Source organism: Bos indicus x Bos taurus, chromosome 7 (genome assembly GCF_003369695.1).
Source record: "Bos indicus x Bos taurus breed Angus x Brahman F1 hybrid chromosome 7, Bos_hybrid_MaternalHap_v2.0, whole genome shotgun sequence".
NCBI lineage: Eukaryota > Metazoa > Chordata > Mammalia > Artiodactyla > Bovidae > Bos > Bos indicus x Bos taurus.
In genome coordinates, this window is record NC_040082.1 from 92,369,009 (window position 1) to 92,388,238 (window position 19,230).

The following is a 19,230-nucleotide window of genomic DNA, read 5'->3' on the forward strand; positions in this document are numbered from 1 at the left end:
TTGACGTACTCCTTTTCCTATTTGGAACCAGTCTGTTGTTCCATGTCCAGTTCTAACTGTTGCTTCCTGACCGGCATACAGGTTTCTCAAGAGGCAGGTCAGGTGGTCTGGTATTCCCATCTGTTTCAGAATTTTCCACAGTTTATTGTGATCCACACAGTCAAAGGCTTTGGCATAGTCAATAAAGCAGAAATAGATGTTTTTCTGGAACTCTCTTGCTTTTTTGATGATCCAGTGGGTGTTGGCAATTTGATCTCTGGTTCCTCTGCCTTTTCTAAAACCAGCTCGAACATCAGGAAGTTCAAGGTTCATGTATTGCTGAAGCCTGGCTTGGAGAATTTTGAATATTACTTTACTAGCGTGTGAGATGAGTGCAAATGTGCAGTAGTTTGAGCATTCTTTGGCATTGCCTTTCTTTGGGATTGGAATAAAAACTGACCTTTTCCAGTCCTGTGGCCACTGCTGAGTTTTGCAAATTTGCTGATATATTGAGTGCAGCAATTTCACAGCATCATCTTTTAGGATTTGAAGTAGCTCAACTGGAATTCCATCACCTCCACTGTATAATCATAAGGGATTTGATTTAGGTCAAACCTGAATGGTCTAGTGGTCTTCCCCACTTTCTTCAATTTAAGTCTAAATTTGGCAATAAGGAGTTCATGATCTGAGCAACAGTCGGCTCCCGGTCTTGTTTTTGCTGACTGTATAGAGCTTCTCCATCTTTGGCTGCAAAGAATATAATCAATCTGATTTTGGTGTTGACCATCTGGTGGTGTTCATGTGTAGAGTCTTCTCTTGTGTTGTTGGAAGAGGGTGTTTGCTATGACCAGTGCATTCTCTTGACAAAACTCTATTAGCCATTGCCCTGCTTCATCCTGTACTCCAAGGCCAAATTTGCCTGTTACTCCAGGTGTTTCTTGACTTCCTACTTTTGCATTCCAGTCCCCTATAATGAAAAGGACATCTTTTTGGGGTGTTAGTTCTAAAACGTCTTGCCAGTCTTCATAGAACCATTCAACTTCAGCTTCTTCAGCGTTACTGGTCGGGGAATAGCCTTGGATTACTGTGATATTGAGTGGTTTGCCTTGGAAACGAACAGAGATCATTCTGTCTTTTTTGAGATTGCCTCCAAGTACTGCATTTCAGACTCTTGTTGACTATGATGGCTACTCCATTTAAAGGATTCCTGCCCACAGTAATAGATATAATGGTCATCTGAGTTAAATTCACCCATTCCAGTCCATCTTAGTTTGCTGATTCCTAGAATGTTGACATTCATATGGGAAAACCATAGCTTTGACTATATGAACCTTTGTTGGTAGAGTGATGTCTCTGCTCTTTAATGTGATGTCTAGGTTTGTCATAGCTTTCTTCCCAAGGAGCAAGCATCTTTTAATTTCATGGCTGCAGTGATTTTGGAGCCCAAGAACATAAAATATGTCACTATTTCCACTTACATTTTTTCCTCTTCTATTTGCCATGAAGTGAATGGACCAGATGTCATGATCTTAGTTTTCTGAATGTTGAGTTTTAGGCCAACATTCACCCTCATCAAGAGGCTCCTTAGTTCCTCTTTACTTTCTGCCATGAGAGTGGTATCATCTGCATATGGGAGGTTGTTGACATTTCTCCTGGCAATCTTGATTTCAGCCTGTGATTCCTCCAGCCTGGCACTTTGCATGATGTACTCTGCATATATGTTAAATAAGCAGAGTAACAATATACAGTCTTGTCATACTCCTTTCCCAATTTTGAACCAGTCAGTTGTTCCATGTCCTGCTGCTTCTTGACCCACTTACAGTTTTCTCAGGAGACAGGTAAGGTGGTCTGGTATTCCCATCTCTTTAACTATGTTCCAGTTTGTTGCAATCCACACAGTCAAAGGCTTTTGTGTAGTCAATGAAGCAGAAGTAGATATTTTTCTGGCATTCTGTTGCTTTTTCTATGATCCAACAGATGGTGATATTTTGATCTCTGGTTCCTCTGCCTTTTCTAAACCCAGCTTGTACATCTGGAAGTTCTTGGTCATGTGTGTGTGTGTATGTATGTGTGTATGTGTGTGTGTATGTGTGTGTGTATCTGCTCTTTTTGGATTTCCTTCCCATTTAGGTCACCACAGAACACTGAGTAGAGTTCCCTGTGCTATACAGTAGATTCTCATTCGTTATCTATCTTACACATTGTAGTGTATACATGTCAATCCCAATCTCCCAATTTATCTCACCCTGCCTTTCCCCCGGTGGGGTCAATATGTCTGTTCACCTGTACCCTTTTCCCAGAGTCCACATTTATGCATTCCTATACATTTTAAGCATCTCAGGCCTGCTTTCTTTTTCCACTTGTTGACTAAGGGAGTTTCTACACTTCACCCTAAAACCACTGACCCTTCTAACTGCCAATAGAAGAGATCTCAGCCAGGCAGAAAGAAAATACTTCCTTCTCTGCATCCTAAGACCACCCTCCCAAGTGGTATCACTAGCGAAAGGAATTTCATGAAAATCCAGATTTTACTAGCGCTCTCTGTTCTGTGGAAGTAACTTTAAAGAGACTTTGGCTGGTCATGTTACCTAAAATCAGCTGTCTTGGTCACTGCATTCAGGGCAACATTCCTGTTTTCTAGAGAGGGTTTTGTTGCTGGGATTGGTTGGTTTTCTTTTTTCTTTTTTGCCACTCTGTGTGACTTGTGGGATCTTAGTTCCCCGATCAGGGATGGACCCAGGCCCTCAGCAGGGAAAACATGGAGTCCCAACCACTTGGCCACTGGGGAATCCCGTTGTTGTTTTTAAGCTGGGAAGTTTTTCTGCCATGTACGTGAAGATAAAACCAACCTACAACTCCACTGGGCTTCCCAGTTCACCAGTGAAAGTGTCACTCAGTTGTGTCTGGCTCTTTGTGACCCCATGGACTGTAGCACATCAGGCTCCTCTGTCCATGGGATTTCCTAGGCAGAAATACTGGAGTGGGTTGCCATTTCCTTCTCCAGGGATCTTCCTGACCCAGAGATCAAACTTGCTGTCTCCTGCATTGCAGGCAGATTCTTTACCACTGAGCCACCAGGGACGCCCAGTTCACCAGGTTTTTGGGAATTTGACTCCCTCGGTGGGACCAGCCCTCTCTCCATTCAGCCAGCAGTCACAAGCACCCACTGGGTCCTGGGGAGGATGCAGCGGCAGCATTGGCCCAGGCCAGCTGAGCCGGGAGTCAGGAACCGGGTGACCTCGGCCCCTCACCCCAAGCCTCAGTCTTCCTCCTTCCTGTCCTCTGGCAGTTCTGGCAAAGTTGTGGCAGGGTGTAAGAACATGCTGTACCAGCCGAACAAGGATGGCGTGGGGGAAGTCTGCCTCTGGGGCCGGCATGTCTTCATGGGCTACCTGGAGCAGGAGGACGCGACCATGGAGGCCATTGACGAGGAGGGCTGGCTCCACTCTGGGGACCTGGGCCGCATGGACAACCAGGGCTTCCTCTTTATCACCGGCCGCATCAAAGGTACTGGGGCTGGGTTCCCAGGAGCCCCAGCGAGCAGGCCAGCCTTGAACACCGAAGGCTCTGCCTTTCCACCTTTCATGGGGATGGGTGCTCACACAGATGTACAGGGACACCCCAGCCCACACACTGTCCAGCCCAGTGCTATCCTTGTGCCCAGCATCTGGCCCTCAGCAGGAGGGAGCCAGAAAAGAAGCCTACTCTGGGCCTCAAACCTCTGTTCCCTCCCCTGTCATTTATGGATAACAGTAACTAAAGAGTCATCATGATTAAATGAAATGATACAGAACAGGAATCAGTCAACTTGTCCCATAAAGTTGGTCACTGCTTTAGTCACTAACTCGTGTCTCTTTTATGACCCCATGGACAGTAGCCCAACAAGCTCCTCTGTCCATGGGGTTCTTTAGGCAAGAATACTAGAGTAGGTTGCCATTTCCTTCTCCAGGGGATCTTCCCAAGCCAGGGACAGAACCTAAGTCTCCTGCATCTCCTGCTTTGGCAGGCAGATTCTATACCACTGAGCTACCAGGGAAGCCCTAAAAGGCCCATGTATAAATATTTTGGATTTGCAGGATACAGGGTCTCTGACATAGCTGCTCCACTCGACTGCTGTGGGACAAAAGCAGCCGCAGTTGATGTCCAGACCTACGGTCGTGGCCATGCACCAATACAAATGTCATAGGATTTTCATGTGTCACAAATATTGTTGTTCTTTGGATTTCCTTCCAACTATTTAAAAATGGAAAAACTATTTAGTTCGTGGCCTTACAAAAACAGGCAGAAGGAGCATTGTGGAATTTGGCCCACAACCTCTGATGTAGAGCATTTGGCATGGAGCCTGACATAGGCTGTAACTGTTCAGTAAGAGGGCTATGTTACCATTATTTCTGTGATAAGCAACAGAAAACCCTTCTTAAGCAGGTTTGAGTGGAAAAGTAAAGCTGCTGGCTCAAAACTGTAAAGTCCAAAAGTTCATGCTTCAGGCATGGCTGGATCCAGGTGCCAAAATGACATCACCAGGAATCTCTTTATCCTTCTGTGACCAAGTTCCCCTCTGTATCTGTGCCATTCTTGTTTATTCATTCATTTATTTGTCTGCATCTGGTCTTAGTTGCAGCATGCGGGCTCTTTGTCATGTGGGCTCAGTAGTTGTGGCTCAAGGGCTTAGCTGCTGCATGGCATGTGGGATCTTAGGTCCCTGACCAGGGATTGAACCCACATCCTCTGTATTGGAAGCTAGATTCTTAACCACTGGACCACTAGGGAGCTCCCTGACGCCATTCTTGAGGAGGCTTTTCCAACTTGATGACAAGATGGCTGCCAACAGTCTAGGCTCATCGTAACAGCCTAAGGTTGAGAAAGAGTGTACTACTCCCAACAGCGTCAGCAAGTTTCATGCCCGATTCTCATTGGATCTTCTTGGGTCAGTATTCCATCTCAGAATGAATGACTGTAGAGGATGGAATACGCTGACTGGTCTGATGTGGTCAAAGGCTCACCCCAGCAGCCCACCCCCTCCCCAGACCACACAGAGATGGAGGGTAGTTCTCCAAAGAAACTTGAAGGATGGAGGAGTCACTGGGCTGATGATATCACAGCTGTCCATCATGGGCCCAAATGGATCATTCCTAGTGCTACAAGGATCTCAGCAGAGGTGACTGCAAGATCACGGGATGGAATGGAGAGGGTCTGGGTGGGTGGGACGGGAAGCAGCAAGTGTCCCAGGATGGAGGAACAAGTGAAGACTGTGTCTGGGGCAGGAAGAGGAGCTCCTGAAGGATTTTAGGCAGGGGAAGACAGTGACACAATCCTTTAAGAGCCTGCCAAAACTAGGGAGGTGCCACGCACCCCTGGGAGGAGCCTGGACTTGGGGTCTTTGAGAGTTGCCAGACGATGGGAACAGCAGGAGACAGAGAGACGGGCATGGTCAGAAGCACTTGACTATTTTCCAGGCAAGGGCATACCAGAGGGCCTGGATCAGGGCACAGGGGACAGAGGAACAGGCCAGGAGTGGACAAGATGCTGTCCAAGTGGAATACTCAGGATGTGGATGCTTGACGGGAATCTGAAGAAGACGGGGGAGGAGGGGCAGAGTGACTCTGGGTCTGGGGCTTGGAGAAGGACATAGAGAGCATCCTGGAGAAGGGCAGGGGTGGTTCTGGGGTTTTTTGGGGGAGTGGTGGTTGCTGCCGACACCTGGGCCCCTCTGATCTGCAAAGGCACAGGGCTCCTGGGCTGTCCTGGTTGAACCCACCCCCAGTCACGCCTTGTTTCAGAAATCATCATCACAGCTGGTGGCGAGAATGTGGCTCCTGTTCCCATCGAGAACCTGGTTAAGGAGACAATCCCCATCATTAGTAATGCCATGTTGGTGGGCGACAAGGCCAAGTTCCTGAGCATCCTCCTGACGCTGAAGGTAATGTGGGTTTTCCAGCAGGTGGGAAGCCACATCTTGGTCCTTGGGGCTGGATGCTAGGGGTTGTGACAGGGGTGTCGTGGGGGCAGTGCGAGGTCGACAAAATGACCGGAGAGCCACTGGACACGCTGAACTTGGAGGCGATCAAGTTCTGCCGGGAGGTGGGCAGCCAGGCGACCACAGTGTCTGAGATCTTGGACCTGCGAGACCCCATGGTCTACGCGGCCATCCAGAAAGGCATCAATGCTGTCAACCAAAAAGCCATCTCCAACGCACAGAAGATTCAGAAGTGGGTCATCTTGGAGAAGGACTTTTCCATCAGTGGCGGAGAGCTAGGTGAGTGGCCTGGAGAGTTTCAACACTTGGAGGCTGGTCCCCTGATGGTGTCCAGGGCCCTGTGGGTGCTGAGGAGACACATCTTATTCTGGGAGTCAGAGGGTCTGTGGGACCAGCTGCCGACCAAGGGGTGGCTACACGGAGGAAGATGGTGTCCACCTCCCCCCGATCCCACCCCCAGTAGATGCAGACTCTGATGCATCAGGGAGGTGAGAAGACTGGGCAGCGTAGCAGGTGTGACAGTGTACTAGAAGGATGACTGGTCAGGGGTCAGACGGCAAGATGCTTTGGCCAAAAGGATCTGGGAAAGCTGCGCTCAGGAAGTGGTCCTTAGGGTAAGACTCAGAGGACGAGAAGGAGCCTTTTGGGCAAACAATTGAAGGGGAATAATATTCCTGGCTGAGAGGACAGCAGGTACAGAGGCCCTCAGGTAGGACGGTGCCTGGAGAGTCGTGGGAACAATGGGAGGCCTGTGAAGTCAGGGTGGAGAGAGGTCACATTCAGCTGCAGTAAGGAGTTGAGATTTTATTCCCAGAAAGGGAGCTGTGTGTGTGTGAAGCAGAGAGTCTCCTTTGCCATCCCTTAAGATGGCAAAGGCAGTGCCCCAGGAAGATGAGGGCATGGCCAGCCACCAGCCCAGCCCCAGCCACGAGATTCTGCCGCCTGGTCACACCCAGGGTACATGGACTCCTATTTCACCCCCACGTCTGAATCGGTTTCTGCTTTCTGGGCAGGTCCGACGACAAAGATTAAACGACATTTCATCCTCCAGAAATACAAAAGGCAGATCTACAGCTTCTACCAGTGACAACTTTGGCAGAGCGGGTCCTGGCTGCCCCGATGGTGAGACTGGCTTGGCTGGCTGGGCCGCAGATGAGTCCAACACAGGTGGTCTCCACACGTGCACACGCTCAGCTGCCGTGGGCTCTGGATGGTGTCTGTCCTCCGCTCACCCTCCACCTGGGTCCCAGTGGGGCATGCCTACTCCTTCCTGCCTGGCTGTCACCTCTGTTAGCTGTTCTTCCTGCCTCTTCCACTTGTCTGGTAGAGAGAGCCAGGCAGTCTTCGCATCCCAAACCAGAGCCCAAATGTGAAATGCCCAGATGTTTCCTGGTGGCTTCTCTGTAGAAGCCCTTTTGTCAGAAACTATTGTAGGGGGCAGGTGGGGGGAATTCTACTGGCCGGAAACCCAAGGAATGAGGTGTGACGGCCCATCCCAGCAGTGGCATGGAGACTTGATTTTTTTGGCTGCGCTGGATCTTTGCTGATGCCAAGGGTTTTCCTAGTTGCAATGCTCGGGCTTCTCTTGTTGCAGAGCATGGGCTCTAGAGTGCAGGCGCAGCAGGGTGGGGGGACAGGCTTAGTTGCTTGGCGGTATGTGGGATCTTTGGGGACAAGAGGTTGAACCTGTGTCCCTGGCATTGCAAGGTGGATTTGTAACCAGTGGACCACCAGGGAAGTCAGGGACAGAGACTTGATCTTGTCCCACTACCCCTCTGCACCCTCCCTTTCCCCAAAGTCTTTCTCACAAGGAGCCTCCACGATGCCAGGAGTCACAGGGAAGGTTTTAGAAACCCAGCATGGCGTGCGGTGTGGGCAGAGAGGCGGACACATCTTCCATTGTCCAAGGCCTACCTATAATTCTCTCGTGGTCAAACCCTTCTGCTCGGATGCCCTGTGCTCGTTTCCTGGGACCGCCACAGAAGACAGTTCCGCAGGCCCGGGACTTAAACAAGAATCTTTCCTCGGGGTCCTGGATGCTGGAAGTCTCCCCACAGTCAAGGCTGGTTGGCTCGGTTGGTTCCTTCTAAAGCCCTCTCCTTGGTTTCTGTGTGCATGGTATGTCGCTTCAGTCATGTCTGACTCTTTGCGACCCTAAGGACTGTAGCCCGCCAGGCTCCTCTGTCCATGAGATTCTCCAGGCAAGAAGACTGGAATGGGTTGCCATGCCCTCCTCCAGGGGATCTTCCTGATCCAGAGATCGAACCCGCATCTCTTACGTCTCCTGCATTGGCAGGCGGGTTCTTTAGCACTACCTGGGAAGTCCCATTGGCTAGTAGAGGGCTGTTTTATCCCTGCATCTGTATCCAGATTTTCCCTTAGAAAAATACTTGTCATACTGGATCAGTGTCCACTCAGTGATCGCATCTTAACTTGCGGACCTCTGTCCATAAAGACGCCATCCTCGAATACACTCTCATCCTGAGGGCTTGGGTATCAGGATGGAGGTGAATGCAATCCAGCCTGTAATACTGCTGTATCTGTTTGTTTGTTTTCTTTTCTTCACCATTAACTGATTTAACCCCTCCACACCTTCATCTGTCAGAGTCTTGCAAGCGAGCCCAGCAGCTAAACACATCCCATTCACCGTTCAGCGTCTTTTGCAAGATTTCTGATTTCACTCTGCAGTTGGATGAGAGGCCATCCAACATTGGTGTGGGGGTGGGAGGTGGACCCTCTCCAAGCCTGTGCTGTCCAGTATGGCAATCACTGGCCACATCTGAAACTGAGACGTGTTGTGGGTGTAAAACCCACACTGGGTGTGGGAGTCTGATATGAAATAACAGAATATATAATACCTTGTTCATATTTTAAAACATTGAATGTTGGAATGATACTCTTTAGGACATACCTGATAATATTAAATATAGCACACAGAGACTTCCCTGATGGACCAGTGGTTAAGACTGCCTTTCCATTCTGGGGGGTGGGGGTTGTGGGTTCCATCTCTGGTGGGGGAATTAGGAACCCACTTGCGTGTGGTGTGGCCAAAAGATATATGTGTGTGTGCTCAGTCACTCAGTTGTGTCCAACTCTTTGTGACCCCCATGGACTGTAGCCTGCCAGGTTTCTCTGTCCATGGGATTATCCAGACAAGAATACTGGAGTGGGTTGCCATTTCCTCTTCCAGGGGATCTTACAGCATCTAAATCGATTTCATCAATTCCTTTTCTGTATGGCTACTAGAAATTTTAAAATTATATTGGTGGCTCACGTGACATTTCGCTTGGAGAGTGCCACTCTAAAGTTCATTGGAGGGGAATTCCCTGGCAGGCTCAATGGTTAGGACTCAGCACTTTCACTGCCAAGGGCCTGGGTTCAGTCCCTGGTCAGGGAACTAAGATCCCGCAAGCTACGCAGTGTGGCAAATAAAAAGTATCAGAAGAGGAACAAGATGGTTGAGGAGTAGATGGACGTGAAGTACATCTCTCTCCATGGATACATCAGGAATATACCTTCAGACACAAAACTGCAGACAGAACACCAGCCTAGAGCAGACAGGACTACCTGACTAGTAGAAAAGAATACATAGAACCACGCAAAACTCGGTAGGATGAAGGAATTAGGGGGGAAAGCAGGAGTGTTAGCAGGACTGGACGTGCCCTCAGTGGATGGGGGAACTGAAGCAGGGGTCCGATCCCCACATCAGGGCAATTGTCTGAGTCAGAGGAGAAACATTTAAGGCTGAGAGTGAATCAGCTAATCTAAGGCAGCCTAAATGGAATGAGAATCAGACAGTCCTTGCTGCAAGCATACATACCCCCGACAGGGATGCAGGTCCCCTAGAAGGCACAGCAGCTGGGAGCTGGAGTTTAGAGATTATGGAGCAATCCCAGGGCAAGGGCTGCTGTCGACTGCAGAGAGACGGATCAAGGGGATGTGAGGGAAGAGATTGTGGTGGGAAATGCCTGTGGAGGAAAGCCAGGCAGCCATGGAAGCAAGGCGATACAACTGAGTCATGCGTACGGGGTGGAGCCATCACCATAGCCTCTCTCTCCCAACACACCAGCATCAGCAGCTGAACAATAGACAGGTGGGCCCATCAAATGCCTGATGCACTGAACTACAGAGTAGGACCCCATCCAGGGCGCCCCTTTAAGTGCCTGACATGCCAATCTACAGAGTAGGACCCCAGCCGTGGGGGCCTCTCTATGTGCCTGATGCACGGAACAACAGAGAAGGACCCCAAGCAAGGGAGCCCTCTAAGTGCCTAAACAGGCGCAACTACAGAGAAAGACTGGCTAAAGAGGCCTTCTGATTGCCAGCTACAACAGGCTTGAAAAAAGACTGTGATACTCCTGCAGCGGAGGCAGTCCCCATCCCTGCACACTTGGCACTGCCAGGGTCCCCACAGCCCAAGCAGCTGCGCCATCTTCATGTTCAACCCTCACTGGGGCAGAGCTGCTGCAGGCATAAAAGTGTCTTGCATCTATGCACGCAGGGTCGCTTCAGTCATGTCCAACTCTGCGATCCTGTAGACTGTGGCCTTCCAGGCTTCTCTGTCAGGGGGTTCTCCAGGCAAGAATACTGGAGTGTATTGACCAATACTGGTTGCCATATCCTTCTAGAGCACTATATTTCCTGCTGCCCTAGCTGCCAACTCCCCTGAGTACCTGGTGCTGCCAGAACCCCTGTGACCCAAAGCAGCTGCACCACCTCCACACCTGGCCCTCATAGCGGCAAACCCAAGTCCTCCAGGGTAGCCTCAGGAGCAAACCCCAGTGGACAACCCACATGCAGAGGTGGAAATAAAACCACAGTTGAAACCCAGGGGCAGAGTAGCTAAGGAAGAAGACCCGAAACCTTCCCACCAGCTTGTACAAGCCGCAGATTAAATCCACATGATCAACTAGGCAGCTCTGTGTCTATGGAATATATAAAATGACATTGAGAGCTCCCACAAAAGAAAACACACTAGTTCTGATAGCTGTGGACATTGGAGGCAAGAATACAAAGGAGTAGGACCAAATTAGAATCTGAGCTGCCCCCACAGCAGGTCTAGAAATCAGCACAGTGTTGGAGGGCAGCCTGGGGAGGTGAGGTGGACTGTGACTCCAAGAGAGGGAACGTACTCTGACAGCAGTGACCCAAGAAAAACTTTTATTATTCTTATGTTTTGACTTGTTCTGTAGAGTCTTTTGGAATTTTTTTTCTTTTGTTTTTTTTTCCTACCCCCAACCCGTTGCAGATGTTGATTTTATTGGCACTGTGAAATCTAATTAAGCTTTTGAGTTTTTTTTTCAGTCACACTTTTTATTGCTGTTATAAACCTCTGCCTCTACGTTGGCATTTGCAGTTCTGTGGAGTTTTCTTTTTTTTTTTCTCTCTTTTTTTAATTTTAATTTTTTATTTTTTAAAATATATTATTATTTATGCCTTTGTTTGCTTTTCCTACTGTTCTTTTCCCCTGGCAGTTAATCTTTAATATATACAAATCTTCTTTACCTCTATTTAACTTTACATATCTATTCTTTCTTTCCTTTCCTCTCAACATATTTGTTAGCTTTATTTTCATTGCTTTATTCCCCACTTGGCACCTTGCTTTAGTTTTGTTTTCCAGTTTGTGCTTTAGTTAATTTTGCTCTTAACTGGTAGATATAATTTTTGGTTTCTTTGTTCAATGGATCAATCTATTGTACTTTATTTTTGTTGGACTGTTTTGATTTTGCTAATGGGCATATATGTATATGCATATATTCCACTATTTTAATTATTATTTGCCTGATTTTATAACTGCCATTTGTCTGGGGTTCATCTTTGGTTTCTCGTTTTTGGGTATTTGTTTTAATCTCACTTAATGCCATAACAAACCACTTGTGGAATCTTCATTCCTGACCAGAGATCAAGCTCTGAGCCTTTGGAGTGGGCGCACTGACTCTAAGACCCTAGACTCCCAGAGAACTAACCCTAGGGAGTATCAAATAGTGAGAACTCACACAAAGGAAACCACTTGAATACAAGACCCAGCATCATCCAACCACCAGTAGCACCTGTGCAGGATGCCTCATCTAAACAACAAACAAAACAAAAATACAAACCCAATCATCAGCAGACAGGATTACCACCTCACTCAGCCTTGCCCATCAGAGGAAAAACAAACAAACAAACAAAAAACTCAGCACAAATCTCACCCTATACTAAGCTTATACAAACCACTGGACCACCTTAGGAGAGCAAAAACCAAAAGGAAGAGAAAATGTAACCTTGAAGCCTGGGAAAAGGAGACCTCAAACACAGTAAGTTAAAAAGAAAAAAGAAAAGGGCAGAGAAATACTACACAAATGAAGGAACAAACTAGAAACACAGACGTCCAAATAAATGAAGAGGAAATAGGCAAACTACCTGAAAAAGAATTCAGAATAATGATAGTAAAGATGATCAAAAACCTTGAAAACAGAATGGAGAAAATGCAAGAATTAATTAACAAAGACCTAGAAGAATTAAAGAATAAACATACAGAGACAAACAACCTAATTACTGAAATTAAAAATACTCTGGAAGGAATAGCAGAATATCTGAAGCAGAAGAACGAATTGGTGAGGTGGAAGATAAAATGGTAGAAATAGCTTCTGAAGAGCAGAATAAAGTAAAAAGAATGAAAATAACTAAGGATAGTCTCAGAAACCTCTGGAACAATATCAAACGCAGCAACATTCGAATTATAGGGGTCCCAGGAGAAGAAGAGAAAAAGAACGGATATGAGAACATTTTTGAAGAGATTATAGTTGAAAATTTCCCCAACATGGAAAAGGAAATAGTCAATCAAGTCCAAGAGGCACAAAGAGTCCCATACAGGATAAACCCAAGAAGAACAATGCCAAGACACATACTAATCAAACTAACAAAGACTAAAAGAAAGAATATTAAAAGCCACAAGGGAAAAGCAACAAGTAACATACAAGAGAAACCCCATATGCTTAACAGCTGATCTTTCAGCAGAAACCCTGCAGGCCAGAAGGGAATGGCAGAATATATTTAAAGTACTGAAAGGGAAAAATCTACAACCAAGATTATTGTATCCGGAAAGGATCTCATTCAAAATTGATGGAGAAATCAAAAGCTTTTCAGGCAAGCAAAAGTCAAGAGAATTCAGTACCACCAAACCAGTTTTACAACAAATGTTAAAGGGACTTATATAGTCAAGAAATCCAAGAGAAGAAAAAAGATGTACAAAATCAACCCCAAACAATTAAGAAAATGGCAATAGGAACATATATATCAATAATTACTTTAAATGTAAATGGATTAAATGCTCCAACCAAAAGGCACAGACTGGCTGAATGGATACAAAAACAAGACCCATATATATGCTGTCTACAAGGAACCCACTTCAGACCTCAAGACACATATACACTGAAAGTGAGAGGATGGAAAAATATATCCCGTGCAAATGGGAAGCAAAATAAAGCTGGAGTAGCAATCCTTATATCAGACAAAATAGACCTTAAAATAAAGAAGATTACAAGAGATAAGGAAAGACACTACATAATGATCAAGGGATCAATCCAAGAGGAAGACATAACAATTGTAAATATCTATGCACCCAACATAGGAGCACCTCAATACATAATACAAACACTAACAGACATAAAAGGAGAAATTGACAGTAATAGTAACAGTAGGAGACTTTAACACCCCACTCACACCAATGGACAGATCATCAAAACAAAAAATTAATAAGGAAACACAAGTCTTAAATGATACATTAGATGAGTTGGATCTCATTGATATCTTCAGGACATTCCATCCAAATGCAGAAGAATACACCTTCTTCTCAAGTGCACATGGAACATTCTCCAGGATAGACCACATCTTGAGTCACCAATCAAATCTCAGTAAATTTAAGAAAATTGAAATCATATCAAGCACCTTCTCTGACCACAACACTATAAGATTAGATATCAATTACAAGAAAAAAAACTGTAAAAAACACAAATACATGGATATTAAACAATATGTTTCTAAATAACCAACAGGTTACGGAAGAAATAAAAAGGGAAATAAAACAATTTCTAGAAACAAATGACAATGAAAACACGGCAACTCAAAACCTATGGGATACAGCAAAAGCAGTTCTAAGAGGGAAGTTTATAGTAGTACAACCCTACCTCAAGAAACAAGAAAAACATCAAATAGACAACCTAGCTTTACACCTAAAACAACTGGAAAAAGAAGAACAAAAAAAGCCCAAAATTAGAAGGAAAGAAATAATAAAGATCAGAGCAGAAACAAATGAAAAAGAAATGAAAGAAGCAATAGTAAAGATTAATAAAACTGAAAGCTGGTTCTTTGAGAAGATAAACAAAATTGACAAACCTTTAGCCAGACTCACCAAGAAAAAAAGAGAGAAGGATCAAATCAACAAAATTAGAAATGAAAAAGGAGAGGTTACAACAGACAATGCAGAAATACAAAGGATTATAAGAGACTATTATGGTAACAACTATATGGCAATAAAATGGATAACCTGGAAAAATTGGACAGATTCTTAGAAAAGTTCAATCTTCCAAGACTGACCAGGAAGAAATATAAATTATGAACAACCCAATTACAGCACTGAAATTGAAACTGTGATCAAAAATCTCCCAAAAAACAAAAGCCCATGACCAGATGGCTTCATGGGAGAACTGTATCAAACATTTAGAGAAAAGCTAATGTCTATCCTTCTAAAACTTTTTCAAATAATTGCAGAGGAAGGAACACTTCCAAACTCAATCTACAAGGCCACCATCACCCTGATACCAAAACCAAACAAAGACAACACACACAAAAAAGAAAATTACAGGCCAATATCACTGATGAACATAGATACAGAAATCCTCAACAAAATTTTAGCAAACAATTCAGCAACACAACAAAAGCTCACACACCATGATCAAATTGGGTTTATTCCAGGGATGCAAGGATTCTTCAATATATGCAAATCAATCAATGCGACACATCATATTAACAAACTGAAAGATAAAAACCACATGATCATTTCAATAGATGCAGAAAAAGCCTTTGACAAAATTCAGCACCCAATTATAATTAAAATCTTCAAAAACTGGGCATAGAAGGAACCTACCTCAACATAGTAAAGGCCATATATAATAAGCCTCAGTTCAGTTCAGTCGCTCAGTCGTGTCTGACTCTTTGCGACCCCATGAATTGCAGCACGCCAGGCCTCCCTGTCCATCACCAACTCCCAGAGTTCACCCAGAGTTCACCCAGACTCATATCCATTGAGTCAGTGATGCCATCCAGCCATCTCATCCTCTGTCGTCCCCTTCTCCTCCTGCCCCCAATCCCTCCCAGCATTAGAGTCTTTTCCAATGAGTCAAACTCTTCGCATGAGGTGGCCAAAGTACTGGAGTTTCAGCTTTAGCATCATTCCCTCCAAAGAACACCCAGGGCTGATCTCCTTCACAATGGACTGGCTGGATCTCCTTGCAGTGCAAGGGACTCTCAAGAGTCTTCTGCAACACCACAGTTGAAAAGCATGAATTCTTCTGCACTCAGCCTTCTTCACAGTCCAACTCTCATAAACGTACATGACCACAGGAAAAACCATAGCCTTGACTAGATGGACCTTTGTTGGCAAAGTAATGTCTCTGCTTTTGAATATGCTATCTAGGTTGGTCATAACTTTTCTTCCAAGGAGTAAGCGTCTTTTAATTTCATGGCTGCAGTCACCATCTGCAGTGATTTTGGAGCCCCCCAAAATAAAGTCTGACACTGTTTCCACTGTTTCCCCATCTACTTCCCATGAAGTGATGGGACCAGATGCCATGATCTTAGTTTTCTGAATATTGAGCTTTAAGCCAACTTTTTCACTTGCCACTTTCACTTTCATCAACCTACAGCAAAAATTATTCTCAATGGTGAAAAACTGAAAGCATTCTCCCTAAGATCAGGAACAAGACAAAGGTGGTGTTCCACTTTCACCACTATCATTCAACATAGTTTTGGAAATCCTAGCTACATCAATCAGAGAAGAAAAATAAAAGGAATCCATATCGGAAAAGAAGTAAAGGTCTCATTGTTTGCAGATGAGATGATACTGTACATAGAAAACCCTAAAGATAGTACCAGAAAATTACTAGAGCTAATCAGTGAATTTAGCAAAGTTGCAGGATCCAAAGTCAATACACAGAAATCACTTGCATTTCTGTATACTAACAGTGAAAAATCAGAAAGAGAAATTAAGGAATCAATCCCATTTACCATTGCAACAAAAGGAATAAAACATCTAGGAATAAACTTGCCTAAGGAGACAAAAGAACTGTACAAAGAAAATTATAAGACACTGATGAAAGAAATCAAAGATTACATAAAAAGATAGAGAGATATTCCATGTTCCTGGGTAGGAAGAATCAATATTGTGAAAATGACTACACTACCAAACTCAATCTACAAATTCAATGTGATCCCTATCAAATTACCAATGGCATTTTCCATACAACTAGAACAAAAAATTTTACAATTCGTATGGAAACACAAAAGACCCTGAATAACCAAAGCAGTCTTGAGAAAGAAGAATGGAGCTAGAGGAATCAACCTTCCTGACTTCAGATTATACTACAAAGCTACAGTCATCAAGACAGTATGGTACTGGCACAAAAATAGAAATATAGACCAATGGAACAAGATAGAAAGCCCAGAAATAAACCCATGCCCCTATGAGTACCTTATTTTTGACAAAGGAGGCAAGAATATACAATGGGGCAAAGATAGCCTCTTCAATAAATGGTGCTGGTAAAACTGGACAGCTACATGTCAAAGAATGAAATTAGAACACTTTATAACACCATCAGTTCAGTTCAGTTGCTCAGTCGTGTCTGACCCATACACAAAGGCAAACTCAAAATGGATTAAAGACCTAAATTTAAGACCAGAAACTATAAAACTCTTAGAGGAAAACAAAGGCAGAACACTCGATGACATAAATCAAAGCAAGATACTCTATGACCCACCTCCTAGAGTAATGGAAATAAAAACAAAAGTAACAAGTGGGACCTGATTAAACTTAAAAGCTTTTGCACAGCAAAGGAAACTACAAGCAAGGTGAAAAGACAACCCTCAGAATGGGAGAAAATAATAGCAAATGAAACAATTGACAAAGGATTAGTTTCCAAAATATACAAGCAGCTCATGCAACTCAATACCAGAAAAACAAACAACCCAATCAAAAAGTAGGTGAAAGACCTAAATAGACATTTCTCCAAAGAAGACATACAGATGGCTAACAAACACATGAAAAGATGCTCAACATCTCTCATTATCAGAGAAATGCAAATCAAAACTACAATGAGGTATCACCTCACACTGGTCAGAATGGCCATCATCAAAAAGTCTACAAACAATAAATGCTTGAGAGGGTGTGGAGAAAAGGGAACCCTCCTACACTGTTAGTGGGAATGTAAATTGACACAGCCACTATGGAAGATGGTATGGAGATTCCTGAAAAAACTAGGAATAAAACCACCACATGATCCAGCAATCCCACTCCAAGGCATATACCCTGAGGAAACCAAAATTAAAAGACACATGTATCCCATTGTTCATTGCAGCACTATTTACAATAGCTAGAACATGGGCTGCCATCTACGGGGTCGCACAGAGTCGGACACAACTGAAGCGACTTAGCAGCAGCAGCAGCAGCAGCAGAACATCAGAACAGATCAGTCGCTCAGTTGTGTCCGACTCTTTGCAACCCCATGAATCGCTGCATGCTAGGCCTCCCTGTCCATCACCAACTCCCGGAGTTCACTGAGACTCACATCCATCAAGTCAGCGATGCCATCTAGCCATCTCATCCTCTGTCATCCCCTTCTCCTCCTGCCCCCAATCCCTGCCAGCATCAGAGTCTTTTCCAATGAGTCAACTCTTCACATGAGGTGGCCAAAGGAAGCAACCAAATGTCCATCGACAGCTGAATGGATAAAGAAGTTGTGGTACATATACACAATGGAATATTACCCAGCCATAAAAAGCAACGCATTTGAGTTAGTTCTAATGAGGTGGATGAACCTAGAGTCTATTATACAGAGTGAAGTTAAGTCAGAAAGAGAAAGCTAAATATTGTATTCTAACACATATATATGGAATCTAGAAAAATAGTACTAACAAATTTATTTACAGGGCAGCAATGGAGAAACAGACATAGAGAATAGACTTATGGACTTGGGGAGACGGGAGGAGAGGGTGAGATGTATGGAGAGAATAACATGAAAACTTACATTACCATATGTAAAACAGATACCCAACGGGAATTTGCTGTATGTCTCAAAAAACTCAAACAGGTGCTCTGTATAAACCTAGAGGGGTGGGATGGGGAGAAGATGGGAGGGAGTTTAAAAAGGGAAGGGATATATGTATACCTATGGCTGATTCATATTGAGGTTTGACAAAAAAAACCCCAAAATTCTGTAAAGCAATTATCCTTCAATTAAAAAATAAATTTTTTTAAAAGGTAAATATCAAGTTCAAGTTCAGTGGAGAGGAATTCAATTTTTTTCTTAATTTCTAAGTGGATCTGTTTATTCTGGAACAGCTCCATCTTACAGTCCCCGGGTGGAGGGGTGTCAGGGAATGAACACACATGTACCAAGGGTCCCCACGTGAGAACTTATCTTTCTCCTCTCTCCAGCCTGCAAGAGGAAGACCCCATCACAGGGACTTGTGTTACTAAGAAGCCACATTCCCTGTGCATCGGTCTCTTTGTCATCTGCCTGTGGAAGAGGTAAACACTCTTGGACCAGCCATACCTCTTGAAGTGACAAGGTCAGCATAGACCTTGGAATTCCTAAAAGCCTTCGGGGCGTGAGCTTGGGGAAACTGATGAGGATGACCCTGAAGAATTGCCTGTTCAGAAGAAAGATCTGACCTGGTGGGTTTCAACTGGTTTTTTTTTTCCCTCCCCAGAGGACTGGCAGAGACACTAGAGAAGAGAAGCCCAGTTGGAAGAAGAAACCGGGCCCCTAAACCCACTCATCTTCCTGGAAGCAACTTAGAAACCCGTCCGATGAGTTCTGACAATAAAGCTCTCTGGCACCCTGTGTCCTGATTTTTGGCCAGATGTGGACAGCTTGTCCTTTGTCAAGGAGCTCAGATTCTGGGTTCAGATTCTGACTGGCTGTGTGAGCTCACATGTCTGAGTCTTGGGAGAGGGTGAGTGCAGCCTAAGTCGCTTCAGTCGTGTCCAACTCCTTGCAACCCTATATACTGTAGCC

The 19,230-nt window shown here is 44.7% G+C and overlaps 1 protein-coding gene across 1 annotated transcript in view; it reads left to right on the forward strand.

Moving 5' to 3' along the window:
* The window catches only part of ACSBG2 (acyl-CoA synthetase bubblegum family member 2), a 43,452-nt gene extending 24,222 nt beyond the window's left edge, over positions 1 to 19,230 (forward strand). The window contains exons 10-15 of the mRNA XM_027548561.1: positions 3,269 to 3,486; positions 5,760 to 5,899; positions 5,989 to 6,235; positions 6,970 to 7,078; positions 18,648 to 18,740; positions 18,923 to 19,230. Coding sequence (XP_027404362.1) covers positions 3,269 to 3,486; positions 5,760 to 5,899; positions 5,989 to 6,235; positions 6,970 to 7,043 — 679 coding nt within the window. The 3' untranslated portion in view covers positions 7,044 to 7,078; positions 18,648 to 18,740; positions 18,923 to 19,230. The remainder of the gene's footprint in view (positions 1 to 3,268; positions 3,487 to 5,759; positions 5,900 to 5,988; positions 6,236 to 6,969; positions 7,079 to 18,647; positions 18,741 to 18,922) is intronic.